Raw genomic sequence first — 13,657 nt, 5'->3', positions numbered from 1 at the left:
GGCCAATTTTACCTGATGCAGTTTTTAATTTGTATTTCGGGGCATTTTTTGTCTTTGATATATGTAGACCTAAGTATTTTTTGCTTGATGCCTAGAGTGTTATATGAAGCATATTTGCAAGAGGCTTGTTATTCTGGGCTACTTATCTTCTTTCTTTCTTACTTTACCACTATCACATCTTAGTGGTTAGTGACAGCATGGCTAATGCATCTCTGTAAAGAGGTACAGCAAGATTTATTTGAGAATCATAGTGAGAGACATCTCTCAGCTCAAAGATGATGACTGTTCATTGGGGCTAAAAGTTTGGAGGCAGCCAGATACCAGTGTGTGGTTGCATGACTCTTGCAGGCAAGTGGCTGCAGAAGTGAACAACAACAACATTAAACTGACAGGTCATAGATGTTATGCTGGACTGCTGTTTGTAGGTACTGATAAGAAAATACAATGAAGAAAAATGGCTATTGAAGCATATTTTATTATACAGTAATTTGTAATACAGGAAAGGTATCAGTTTTGAACATATATATATATACAAACTTACAGTAAATGATCAGTTATTTAAGGAGGGACAAGCAGCACTAAATCCAGTTTTAGTTGTATAAAATTTTAAAAAACTTTTCACAATTTAGAATTAGTTATAGAACATACAGACTTTTATTGAAAGGTGAATACACAATGCGTACAACTTCTTCCCCATACTAGCTTGAAAACGGATTCACGTTTTACATTTTACTTCCTTTTATATTCAGTGGGAAACTTCCACAGCTTGGTTTGATTTGTTACTCAGCCACTTCAGGACTAGTTTTGTATTAGTCCAGCTATCCGAAGCCGTAACTCAAGGAGCAGAATTGCAGAGAAAGGACTTCTTTGTACAGACTCAGTAACACTTTACATATTGAGTCACATTTTCTTTTACAGGAAGTTTCCTCAAAATAAGAAACAGTTTTAAAAATTATTTATGACAAATATTGGTATTACTAGTCCGAAGGATACCAATAAGAAAGGATTAGGACTGATAGTAATACAGTGGAAGATAAATAATAAAATAACTGGCACTCTGAAAAGCTTCTCTAATCCATAGGTAACCCAGACAGCATTAGAGAATCACACACTGTATCAAGACTGGCAGAGGTAGTGGTGAAGGCCACTGGAACTGTACATGAGATATTAGTCCTTTTTTACAATTATCTAACACAACTAGAAACATCTTGAAAATATGTTCCTTTATAATATAATAAAGTACCATGAATATATATTCTCTTTGGTTTATGAATTGGGGATTATTGACTACAGTATTTTTTACCTAAAATGCTACCCTACCATTGCTGTATAGCAGTTGATAGGGGAAAAAACAGAAAACCTCTTTAAAAGGATATATATGTGAATTGCCGGCACTAGCACAAAACTTACTTTATTTGGAGATCTGTATGTATGAACAGCTGAACGATGCTCCTTGAAAGAGTGGCCTATAAATATTTTCCTTAAACTACATTTTAGCATCTTATACGGATTTACAACTGTAAATTTTTTTTTCCTAACGGAGGATTTTCTAGTCAATACGAAATTAGTTACACAGAAAAATACTTAAGCCATGTAAGGCCATAACAGAACTTAGAAGCTGAAGTTTGTCTTATTAGGCCAGTAATATATGCTAAACAGGCACAGAGTGGTTACAAGAACTTCCGTGATCAAAACATTTCTGGAGCATGTCACAGAAATTATTGTCACAAAATGTGTAATAAATTACAATTGAAAAGGGTCCAAAAATATAGGATAAAATAATGTTTCCATGTCAACTGAATAAAAATAATTTATTTACAGATCATGAGGAAAAACATAAAAGACCTTTCCTTTTCAAATAAATACATTAGGGAACACTTTCACTAACTAAAAAAAATAAATTTGTATGATTAAATGAACAGTTCTTATATACTAAACAAAACCATAAAACATTCAAAGGACAATAGTGCAACCATGTCAGAGCATAAAGCTGATGTCTGCCATTTTACCTTTTATGCTGAAGACAAGGTAAGCTTTTAAAGTAAAACAACAGAAAAAAATATGCATTCAATATTTCCAAGTATAAATACATGCTTTAATTTCTAGATTTAAATATTTTTCAAAGTTCTTTTGCTTTAACATAAATTCAACACGGTATTATGTGAACATTCAAAATATGATGGAGCTGACCATCACAGGATTTCTAAAATGAGTTCCAACTGAGCTATAGCTATATCCCCATTTAATAGTGCATTTTCAGTCCTCTAGACGTTGATCATAAATTTACTCCAAGGTAAAACTTTGTTAACAGCTAACAACCTTCAACCCTGAATCTTATTTAGAAAACAACACTGTTTCAAACTGAAGTTGCTTTATCTGACACAAAAAAAAAATTACAGAACTTAACAAATTGATTCAGGCTACATGATTTGACTAAATAATATAAGATTTTGGCTATTAAAATAAATGAAAAACAAAAATACCAAAAACATTACTGGCCTGCAGAGAGGGAAAAACTGATGTCAAGGCAAGTCCCTGAACTTATATCCTTCAACCAGCCTCTCTACAAACATGGATATTCTCATGGCACCCTCTGTATGATAAAAATATTTGATATGAAAGCAATTACTACACATGCACACATGCTGCTAATTCTGGGATGCAGAATCCAGAGACATTTTGCAAGAGATATTCCTGAGGTTGTGACACTGGTGGAGAGAAGGCCAAGGGAGAGCCACAGATACTGAAAGGGAAATCACCAAGATTATAGACAAATTCTTCTACATAATGGGCGAAAACTGTTATAATTGTAGTCATTTGGGGAATTGAAGTTGGACATGAACAGAAATGTTCATCCAGAAAAGGAGGACAAGTATGAGAATATGTTGCCCAGAACGGTAGTAGTACCTCTGTCCTGGGGCATTTCACAGGCTGGCTACCCAAACCCACAGATAACCAAATCTAGGGCCAGCCAAAGTCCATCTCTGCTTGGGTCCTTGGAAGGCTGGACAAACTACTTCCAGAAATCCTTCCTGGAAATCACTTTATGTGATTCTCTGTATCCAGCCAAAACACTTTGCTCATGCAGGTGTGTCAATAATGTTTAAGCAAATATTGCATTGCACCTCATTTACTGGAGGCCAAGACCGGGGAGCTGGTCAAACACAGTAGCTCAGGACACACACGTAGAACACTGATCCCCAGTCCATGCTCTCCAAGCTAACAACACTGAATGAGAAACATTTTTGGAACATAAGTAACAACTTATAATCTTGACCTTATCCCGAGAAAATGCAAATGCCTCCATGTTGAAGGCTCACACTTCACAAACCAAGAACTGTATCATCTTCCTCTCTTCTCCCTACTGCAAACACTTCCTAAATTAATTTTACTGCCATTTCATTCATATGGTCAAAGGGAAGGGTTCACACAAAGAACACAGAAGAGGCCCTCATCAAAGCAGTCAGTTAAATTTGGCTTTTCTCCTCAAAGAAGATAACTGAAGCTGTACTTTTTTTAATAATATAGGGTTAACAGCAAACAATATGTATGTGATTAGGCATATTCCTGATACACTTGAGTGTCCTGCATGCTCTGCCACATGCTTCAGATAAGTCTCAGAACTAATGTGAAGCGTCCTGTACTGCTGTGTGGGAAGACGCCACAACCCTGAAATCTCCTGCATGGAATTAGGTAGCATGTGAAGATTGTCCTAGTACTTCAAAAAACCCTCACCAAATATGTTTTGTCTTTGAGGGCTGAACAGTGAAATACAGTGAAATAAAATGTCTTCTTCATTCTGGCATTAGATTTCTCCCTCTTGGTAAAAAATTTCTGATAATTACCCAAGGATTAGCTGCTCTGATTACAGATTTGAAAGGATGCCTAAAAACAATTCTTTTCTTAGTTGAAATCTTTTCTTAGTTGGAACCTTTTTATTATTTGTAAATTACAAACTATCCTGTTTCTCAGATCCCCACATTTTATACAAGAGATAACACAGTACAGGCATACAGTGTTGACATACAGTGCTGATAAAATGCAGCAAACAGCTGCTAGTCATACGGTTTTTCCATCAGTTGATAAAACTTTATCCAGGTTTGATTTACTGAACTAGGCTTCAGCCTGGAGATGTTTTACTAATGGAAACAGAGGAGACAACAGTTTTCTGGCTTTGAAAAGGTCCTATCCTATTTTGATCAAAATCAGTGAAAGTTAAGAAGAACTGGAATTTGACTGCTAACTGTATAAATGCCCATAATTTTTTACTACATTATGGAACTCTTGGGAACTATTTTAAGCAAAATTCAGTGTTTAGCGATGCTGACATCTAAAGCTACCACCCCCTGGTAAGTTTCTCAGAACTTCTCTAAAATCAGTTGAAGGAACTCGCATTAAAGTGACTGCTGTTCATTCCACGGTTCTCTTTTACTGAAAAATTTATACAAATACTTGTACATGTGCAGCAACTCTTTCACCTGCTGATTTAAATCTTATAAAAATGCATTAAAACATATATTAAATCAGACTCCTATGTACTATTACAATCCTTCAGTGACTGACTGAATAGAAGATATTTGAAAAAGCAAAGGAAAAATTACAACTCGTACCAGTCTGTAGTAATAATAATGATCTTAAACAGGCAGATAGATATTGGATCATAACTCATTTCAGCAATCCAACATATCACAGGTGTTACATTCTCTCTGGAATTTTGAACTGTAGTAGTCCAGACAAATGTTTCTTTCACCTCTTAGTAGCATCAGTTATAAAGTCTATTTCTCACTTCTTAGTCAAACCCCAACACTCAAAATTAAACACATTCTAACTAGCCAACTTTTGAGGAACTACTACAGAACACCATGCACCTGCCACTGTCTTCTCCTGATAAAGACCTGGTTCCCTTAAACTTAGGGATTACTTGGACCTCCAAAACCTTAATGGTTTGGAGTTTTCATAAGAAATGTTTAATCAACATATACTTAAGGCTGGCAAAAACTAGATAAACAGCTGTGATCAAAAAGAGATTAAATTAACTGAAGGTGTAATTTTTTCTTTACCTGTGAGTGATATTGGATATTACTACATTCTGCATATAAGAAATATGAATGCCATAAAGAAATATTCAGGTAGAGACAATAATATAAATTACAATATTGTATGCAGTGACTACTGTAGCATTGATTCTGAGCTCATTGCACTGAATAATATTACTTCTAAAAAGTGAAAAAACAGTCTATGAGGTGAAGCAATTTCACAAACTTGAATGAATAGAAAGTACAGTCTGGATTTTGAACATTATGCGTAGCTTCCAAATACACAAATGTATAAATCCACTATAAAAAGGAAACACTACTGAAATATTTTGATTTTTTTTTTTGTTAGCTTGGGTTTTTTAAAAATACAAGTTATTTAGTTAAGGAAAATTATCTGTCATTTAAACATTACAACAGTTTTTCGTGAGTGCCGGCTTTTTGACAGGTGTCCCAGCCAGGCTGGTTACTGATCTTGTATCATCTTGATTATCACTTCGTTTCCGTACCTCACTGTAAAAAAAACAAAAACAAAAAGTTGCACTCAACACATTGCTATTCATGTTCACTCTTCTGTTTTTACCACTATATGCTGCAGAGTTCATCACCACCTATTGTATAGCTAATTCAATGTAAGTTAGCACAGAATCAACATGTCTCACAAGCTTCCAACTTGGTAATCATACTGATGTTTCTATGCAATTCATAGTGATAAAAATGTATTTTTTTATACCTAGTAACTCCCCCATGTTCTGATTTACCTTCCATTTTCTTTTGAGAAGTTTTTATTATTTGCTTTTATATTTTACCATAAAAAAGAGTATGTTCATAGCTCTAAGTACAAAACCAAATAACTTCAGTTTCAAATATAAATTTACTTTCATAGAAAAAACGCATGTTGATGGATGTTTTTTAGAAATGCAAACTTAAAAGCTGAGCACATACGATTGATTATGGGTTACAGACTACTTTCTTGGAATCATAACTTCTTCTTTCTTACAGGCCTTTCAAAATTATACTTTAACCAAAAATGGTTTGAAAAGGTAGTAAAATCATAATATTTGGCTCCCACACTATAATAGAAATACCATGGCATTAAATGTACAAAATCAGAATTTCTATCTGTAAATAATTTACAGAAGGGAACATCAAAGAAAATATATGCAATTAGAATGGTCAGTAATAAAACTGAATACATATTAATATGTCTGAAAGAATAAAAAAATAATTACACATAGAATCATTACATTTCAAAATAAATTATGAAAGTATCAAGAAAACAAATCCATGTACAATTAAAATCACAATTCACTCAGCAAACAGTTCTTAAAATTGTGGGCTCTGAAACTGAGTCCTGGTTTAAATATTATTTATTGAGAGAGCTTTCTAACATTTTCAAGCAAAAATGTTAGTTCATTAAACTGAGAATACATGCCATCTTGCATTTATCTATAATGATTTAACAGAGTATTCTTTTCAAATTTTTTTAGCATTGGTACAATTTTGAAACTATATGTTTATCTTTCTATGTGCAGTCACATACAATATCTTCTTTATAAAATATACTCAGACGTGTTTAGGAGAAAATAGAAACATAGTTACTTACCGAGCAAGATGAAGAACTGCTTCTACAATATTAGATCCATCTTTAGCACTTGTTTCACAGAATAGTGCATTGTAAGTCTGTGAGTGAAAATAAAATGTTAAGCTAACTGATCTGAGATGGTTCCCATGTGAATGGGTACATTTAATTACAAATGTTTGTTTCCTGAATAATACAAAGAATGACAATACATTTAAATGAACAGGATTTCTTCTAGTGCTCTTCATCGTCCAACACATTCTCTTTACTACTGTGAAATAAAACAGTAATTGTTTTTTAATTATCTCTGGTTTATAATCAGTATATTCTGAATTAATAAACTGAATAAAAGCCATATTATAAGCTTAATTCTCAAACTCAATCTTCTTGTTCATAAGACTGCAAAATAGTAAGAAAATGGTCAGGGCAGGTTACTTAATCTAACTTGCTAGCTACTGTAACTACAGCATCTGGTTATTGTAGGTAAACCAAAAAAACATCTTTCCACAAGTAACAGAAGTGGTATCTGCTCTGGTATAATCAAGCACTTGTGCAAGCACTCAGCCACTCAAGACCCTTAAGACTCCTCCTATTTTTCTACAAAACATCGCTTTCACCCATATAAATACATGCAAAAAAAACTTGCTCACACTTCTATGTATAGCAGAGAATTCCTTTTTTTGTTCTGCACACATGGCAGGAATATAAGAAAGTCTCTTGAAGATGAAAATACTCCACACAAAATCTGGACAGACACAAATCAGTCAATAGTGTGCCTCATATTTGAACTGGCAACTTCTATTTGACACCAGAAAAAAATCAGTCTTCTGTCCATCTACCTTTTTACGAGAAAGACTGACAAGTCTTTCAGATTCAATAATGAACTTCAGCTCAGCAGACACTGAGATGTGATTTAACTTAGCAAACACCATCAAAACATGATAGTTTAATGCAAAGTATCCATGAATCCTCATTACTTGACTTGGACAAATGAGCATAAACTAGTTTCTCACATGGTTTTCAGATAAAAATTCCTAAGACCTTTTTATACTAATGAAGTACACTTGGACCTTACCATAGCCAGCTTTTCTCCATAGTTTATAGGCACACACTTTTGCCCTTGTTCTGTAACATCTTGACGGAGATCTGCCTTGTTTCCCACCATCATAATTGGAATATTCTCGTGAGTCGCATCCTGTAAGGAGAATTTTATTTCCTTATTGCTAGAATGCTCAGAATACAAAGAAGTGGCTAACATCATCATGGCCCTATCAATCTTCTTTCCACAAAGTCTTGCATGCTAGTAGAAAAAAAACTGACTAATTATGAAAGCTATGCTGAGAACTTTCTATAAACCACTAAAAATGTAAGCAGTCAGCTTAACTGTCAGCCCGCAAAGATGTGTTTCCATTCCCATAAGCTTTGTTTCCCAAAAGGGAATTTAATGTATTAAGCTAATCCAATGGAATTGGTTACTGCATCTAAATGCTATATGACAAAATTACTAAGGGAAAAGTAACCAACTCCTATACCATGACTAAAAGAAAATGCTTTCACAGAAGATGAACTAAGTATTTTGCTTGCCACTATCCCTCCTATTAAGCATCCCCAGCACAAGAGAAAAACCCCTTACACTAAATGTAAATTCATATTCAAATAAAAAAAAGAAGTACAAGTAGAAAGAAATACTGAAAATTTCACTTAAGTTATAGCTCATTCACAGAATCTAATACATTGGTTTAAAGTGCAAAGACTCCAAGGAATATTCAAGCCATCCACAAGAAGGTATCTGAAATGTGCTGCCACATTAATTTCAAAAGGAAATGAATGGGAAGAGTGTCATTGTACAACATCCTTTAACGCAAAAAGATGTATCAGATTGAATTCTAACTGGAGTAGGTCAGGATACATTCAGGACTTCCATGTAGCTTTTATTTCTATGACAGCCTCCAGTCTGCATAATTACAATTTACATCTAATATAATTTTATAAATAAAAAAACTAATGCAGTGAACCATAGCTTGTAAGTTCTAACATATGGAAGGGTCTTACTTACCTCAATCATATCCACCCATTCTCTCACATTAATAAAGCTTTTTTCACATGTTACATCGTATAGCAGTAAGACACCATCTGCTCTTCTGAAGTATGATTTAGCAATACTTCGAAATCTTTCAGAAAAAAAGTAAAGATTTTTATAAGGCCACATTATCAAATAATAGTTCAGTTTAATATCACTAAGATATTAGGTCTTTTCCAACCTTAATGGTTCTATGATTCTATGGTCCACCTACACGTAACTTCCTAAACTGATTGCTCACTTTACTTCCTTTGAAAAATATAGAAATCCAGTAAAATTATTTGAGGACTTCATGATCAATTGCAGCCATCTTTGTCATGAACTTCATAAAATCTACTCAACCAAGATTAGTAACAAGGTATTTACAATGATTTTAAAATAGTCTTCACAAATTTATTACATTAGAAGAAGACTGATTGGATCCCTAGCCACATACAGCCAACACAAATCTTGGTCAATTAACATATTAAACTGACTTCCACGGCACTAGATTAACCTCTTAACAAGCCCTAAAAGCTGTCAGTAAAGAAATAACGGCTCTCAAGGAAAGATGTCATAGGATTTTGAGGAAACTTTACACAATTTATATCCACGAAGAATCATGGATATAAATTCAGCAATATACAAAGACATTTTTGGCAAAATTCCAAAGTCTTTGGAAAAATGTTTTTATATACTAAATACAATGCAAATTGGGACCATGATTTTCAAGGAAAGAACAGGAGATGGGGAGGAAGGGAAGGGAATCTCTAAGAAAAAGCCCGCTTAAAAATACAGGTGTATAAGAACAAAGAAAGCTAAAGAATAAAAACAGAAGAAATCATATGCATCTACTCCATTGTTTAGTATTGCCAAGGAGTGACACACAGATTTAGTTAATTAATCCTGCGGTGAACCCAAATCATTTCTCTTGATACCTCAAGCATCATAGAAGCTAACACATAAACATTCTACCTGTCTTGAGGTCTCAGCAGAGAAAAATTGCATCTGTTTACAGATATTTCCAATACAATTAACGGGGTTTTTTCAGCTAGATGAAAAAAGGCAAATGACTTTTACAAACAAAAGAATTCAAATAAGTAAGTGAAGAGGATCACTAACCTCTCCTGCCCAGCCGTGTCCCACAGCTGTAACACTGTAGGTTCTCCATCAACAATTAGTCTTTTAATTTGAAAATCCACACCTGAAAAGAATCATATATATAGTCTAAAATAATCCATCAATAATCTAAAAGAAACCACAAAAAATTAAAAGGTAGGGGCAATATACAACAGTTTATCCAAAATTCATCTTTTTTAATAGGTTATAAGATTTCAGTCAATCATGCCCATACTTCTGAACTCTAATAATCCCCTGAATGTATTTGCCTTTTCGCAGAAGAATTGATACAAACTGCATTCTGAACAACAAGCAAGATCTCTCACTGCTTTATTTCACTAAACAGTTTTATCAAAGAAGTGAAAATGTTCTATAAAAAACTTGATTTCAAATACCAAGGAAAAAAAAGATAAATTAGAACAAAAATCCTGACAAGAGGCATAAAACAAACATGTAAGTATGATTTGATTGGAAGACAAAATTCAGTCTTTGGAATCCTTAACACTTAAGTTTGTTAGCTGACAAGTATACTAATATACAGAAGAAGTCAGTCAGAAATCCTTCTAGCTGTATTTAAACCAAAGCTTCAATACCACTTTGAAGAAATTGCAACAAAAAATAGTAGGAAAGACATCAAAGGATAGTATGAAATACTAAGGAAAGAGGGAAGTGTTGAGAAAACAAGAAAGCAATGAAAAATGCAGAAAAGCTCATACACACACTGGAAGTTCCTTACTCTGACATTCCTCCTCTGGTGCTTTGTGCTGTTCAGAAAGAGGCTTCATAAAGAAAAACTAAATTAGACCAGTACCCTATTTTCCACTACAAACAGCTGTTATTACTAAGCTTTAGTACTCAGTTAGGTCTCACAGCCTGCATAAGAAACCCTAGCAAGCAATCACAAAGGCAAGTTTTTCATCCTCTTTGCTGCAAAATAACAATGAAAGTCATTTCAATATTTTAAGAAGAACACCAACTGTACCCAGAGTTGCACTGGTATTGCCTTGAAATTCATTCTTGCAAAGTCTCATAAGAAAACTGGATTTTCCCACTGCTGCATCTCCAGCAAGAACAATCTTGTAAGCCTTCTCTGTACTGGAGTATTTTGGAGCGCATTCAGTTGCATCTGACTGAAAATACAAAGAATCACTCAGAACAACTCATAAAAAGCCCACCCCTCTGTATCACTCTTTTCCACTTTTTCCCCTGAAGAACTGGTTACCTGAGGGGTGAGAGCAGATATGTGTTTCCTCGTTGAAGCAACTGAGCTGCTTCGACTAACTGGTCGTGAAGGCTTCCAGTCTAAAACTGCAGTGCTATTAGCAGGACTGTATGCTTCTTCATCTCTGATCTCTGGAATCTGAACGCATGAGTTAGTTCTCTGGTGAGAAAAGAATGTTTTTCTGGAAAGGCACAGCTAAGACAGATTAAAACATTTTAACAGTTTGAATTAAACAGAGATAAACAACCAGATACAGCTGTGCATTTCTAATCAAAATACTGTGACAATTCTGTTCTCATTCATTTCTGCTGTTTAATATAATCTACATTTTGTCTTTTAACACTTTTTATTTTTTGGCATCCATTCTTTCAGTACTCTAATAGAGCAAACTAATTTCTGTAAGAAAATTTCAGCTTTGAACATAGTCACAATAAACAATTAGGACAATACTTTATTTCAAAGTTTATTTTGCAAACATTAAGAATTTCCCCAAAAACATTACTCTCTATGCTATTACTACTCAAGCTAAATTAAGTAGAGCACAGCTGTAATCAACATTATTCATAGCAAAGTCTCTACAGAGATTAACGTCTTTAATGTCTACTAAATGCACTAAAAGGTTTACCTTAAAAAAACCCCACATTATACTGTGCTTGATATTATTTTTACTGTGTAATCCCCAGAAACTCTTTCAATGTTACTAACAATAAAACAGACACAGTAACACCTTCTTAGATTTCTGTAATTCTCCAGGACTTTAGTCTGTAAGTCAATGTGTGAACTACAGTATTCTATCTCATACGTGCTTTTTTCTCCACTGCCACAGCACAGTAAAAGGAAGTGAATAGAAACCTAATTTATTTCTAGCCACTTTTTTATCATTAGAAAATGAGCTCCTTTCTGCATACGGTTTAACCTTCAAAAATCATAAAAACTTCAAAAATGAAGTTATTACCTCAAAAACATATAAAAAATGTAAATTCAAAAAGAGAACTACTTATACATTCTCAAAAAAATGTTCACTAATTAATTTAAATACATATGACCCAAATATTTACTTTTAATTGGCCTTTAGGCAAAGATCCATTTTATTTTAAAAACAGGAAGCTAATTTTGTCTCCAATCAAAGGCTTTTCTCAGAGAAGAAGTAAATCTGGCACTTACATCTGTATCAGAAGCATCACCACCAAAGCCTTCTTGCATACATTGTGACCTTTGGAAAATCCTTTGATGTCTATATTCCACTTCTGAATCATACTCATTTGAATCTCTCAGAGTAGACAAACCACTGTCAAAACAGCTCTCAGGTAAGCTGTCAACTTCACAGTTTATCCTTTGCATTGGGTCACAAAGGGCTAAAGAATCATAATCTTCATCGACACAAGACGAATGAGACGACCTAATAAGAAAATATTGGAGTGGGAAAAATAAATTACACCATATAATAAATCCCAATAATAAATAATTGCTCTTCCCAACAAAATCTGAGCCCTTCTGGAACAGTCAATTCTTAGAAATCCTAATGTTAAGTTTAAGACATATGTCAATCCCTATCTTGCCTTTGTAAAGAATTTCTTTCTCAATCATATGTCTTAGGATGCTTAGGATGCTGTGTTATTGATGACGACTTTCCAAGTCTCCGTAATTATGACTGTTAATTTTAAAAAGCCTATCTAAAAAAACATTGAGAAAGTAATGTACTATGAAGACATGAGAAAAAAAAATACATATGATGTTTTAGCAAATTTTGGCCTACTCTAAGACATAAAACGACCCTGACATACTGTATCTCATTTAAATGAATGCATTTGTTCACAGAGGCATGCATGCCAATAAGAAACAGCTATAAATATAGAAGATGGAGTAGCCAAGTTCAGGAGATCAGTAATGGTGGAAGAAGTCACTGAATAATTTTCTTACAGTTTGACAGACTATGCAAAACCTAATCTTTTACACAGAATTCCTCTCTTTTCCCTCAACCTTCCTTTATAAGTATTTTTTTTCATTATTCTGGATACTGCAATATATAAAAAGATTTTAATGAATGCTGCAATGACAGTATGGGTAACAGAAAAAAAAAAGGTTTTATTTATGCAAATAAAACCATAGAAAAAGGAAGGTTAATAGAGTGAATCCTAAAAAAAACAATCTTATAAATAAGGTTACAATGGCAACAATCATTATCATGCTCCCTCAGCAAGACAGGGACAGGCATCAACGAAAGTGAGGCAGTAAAGATCTCCAAGTCATAGCAGAGAAGAGTGGGTCTGGCTAAGCCCTTTTGGGAATAGGTGTGATGCACTGACCTGCTAAACCAGACAAGGTCAGCATCAATCCTTGTAATAACAGCTTGCTCCCAGAGGGGCTCCCCTGTGATGGCACAACACAGGAGAGTACACTGGGGAAAATCACCAAATTATGAAGCTGTTACTGAGTTGAATTCTTCCCTGAACCTGGCCAAATGGGGATGACAGTGGCATTATTGTCCTATGCAGTAACCTTCAGAACCATCTAATTTACACCCCTTCAGGCTAATGAATAATCACATCAATGCATGTGATCTTTGCTGTAGGATATCAAAGCATACATGGTCTTTGCATTCATGCACCTACTAGCCTATATCAAATCAATTAATTACTGAG

The 13,657-nt window shown here is 34.1% G+C and overlaps 1 protein-coding gene across 1 annotated transcript in view; it reads right to left on the bottom strand.

Annotated features, from left to right (window-relative positions):
• Positions 1-277: 277 nt before the first annotated feature.
• RASEF (RAS and EF-hand domain containing) overlaps positions 278-13,657 on the bottom strand; it is a 34,430-nt gene continuing 21,050 nt past the window's right edge. The window contains exons 10-17 of the mRNA XM_038124993.1: positions 12,180-12,414; positions 11,016-11,153; positions 10,776-10,923; positions 9,797-9,878; positions 8,672-8,786; positions 7,691-7,810; positions 6,640-6,716; positions 278-5,546 (exon numbers count right to left, since the gene is read on the bottom strand). Of these exons, the coding sequence (XP_037980921.1) occupies positions 5,438-5,546; positions 6,640-6,716; positions 7,691-7,810; positions 8,672-8,786; positions 9,797-9,878; positions 10,776-10,923; positions 11,016-11,153; positions 12,180-12,414 (1,024 nt within the window). The 3' untranslated portion in view covers positions 278-5,437. The remainder of the gene's footprint in view (positions 5,547-6,639; positions 6,717-7,690; positions 7,811-8,671; positions 8,787-9,796; positions 9,879-10,775; positions 10,924-11,015; positions 11,154-12,179; positions 12,415-13,657) is intronic.

Source organism: Motacilla alba, chromosome Z (assembly GCF_015832195.1).
Source record: "Motacilla alba alba isolate MOTALB_02 chromosome Z, Motacilla_alba_V1.0_pri, whole genome shotgun sequence".
NCBI lineage: Eukaryota > Metazoa > Chordata > Aves > Passeriformes > Motacillidae > Motacilla > Motacilla alba.
The sequence above is the reverse complement of the archived record's forward strand: the minus strand, read 5'-3'. Positions and strand labels throughout refer to the sequence as shown.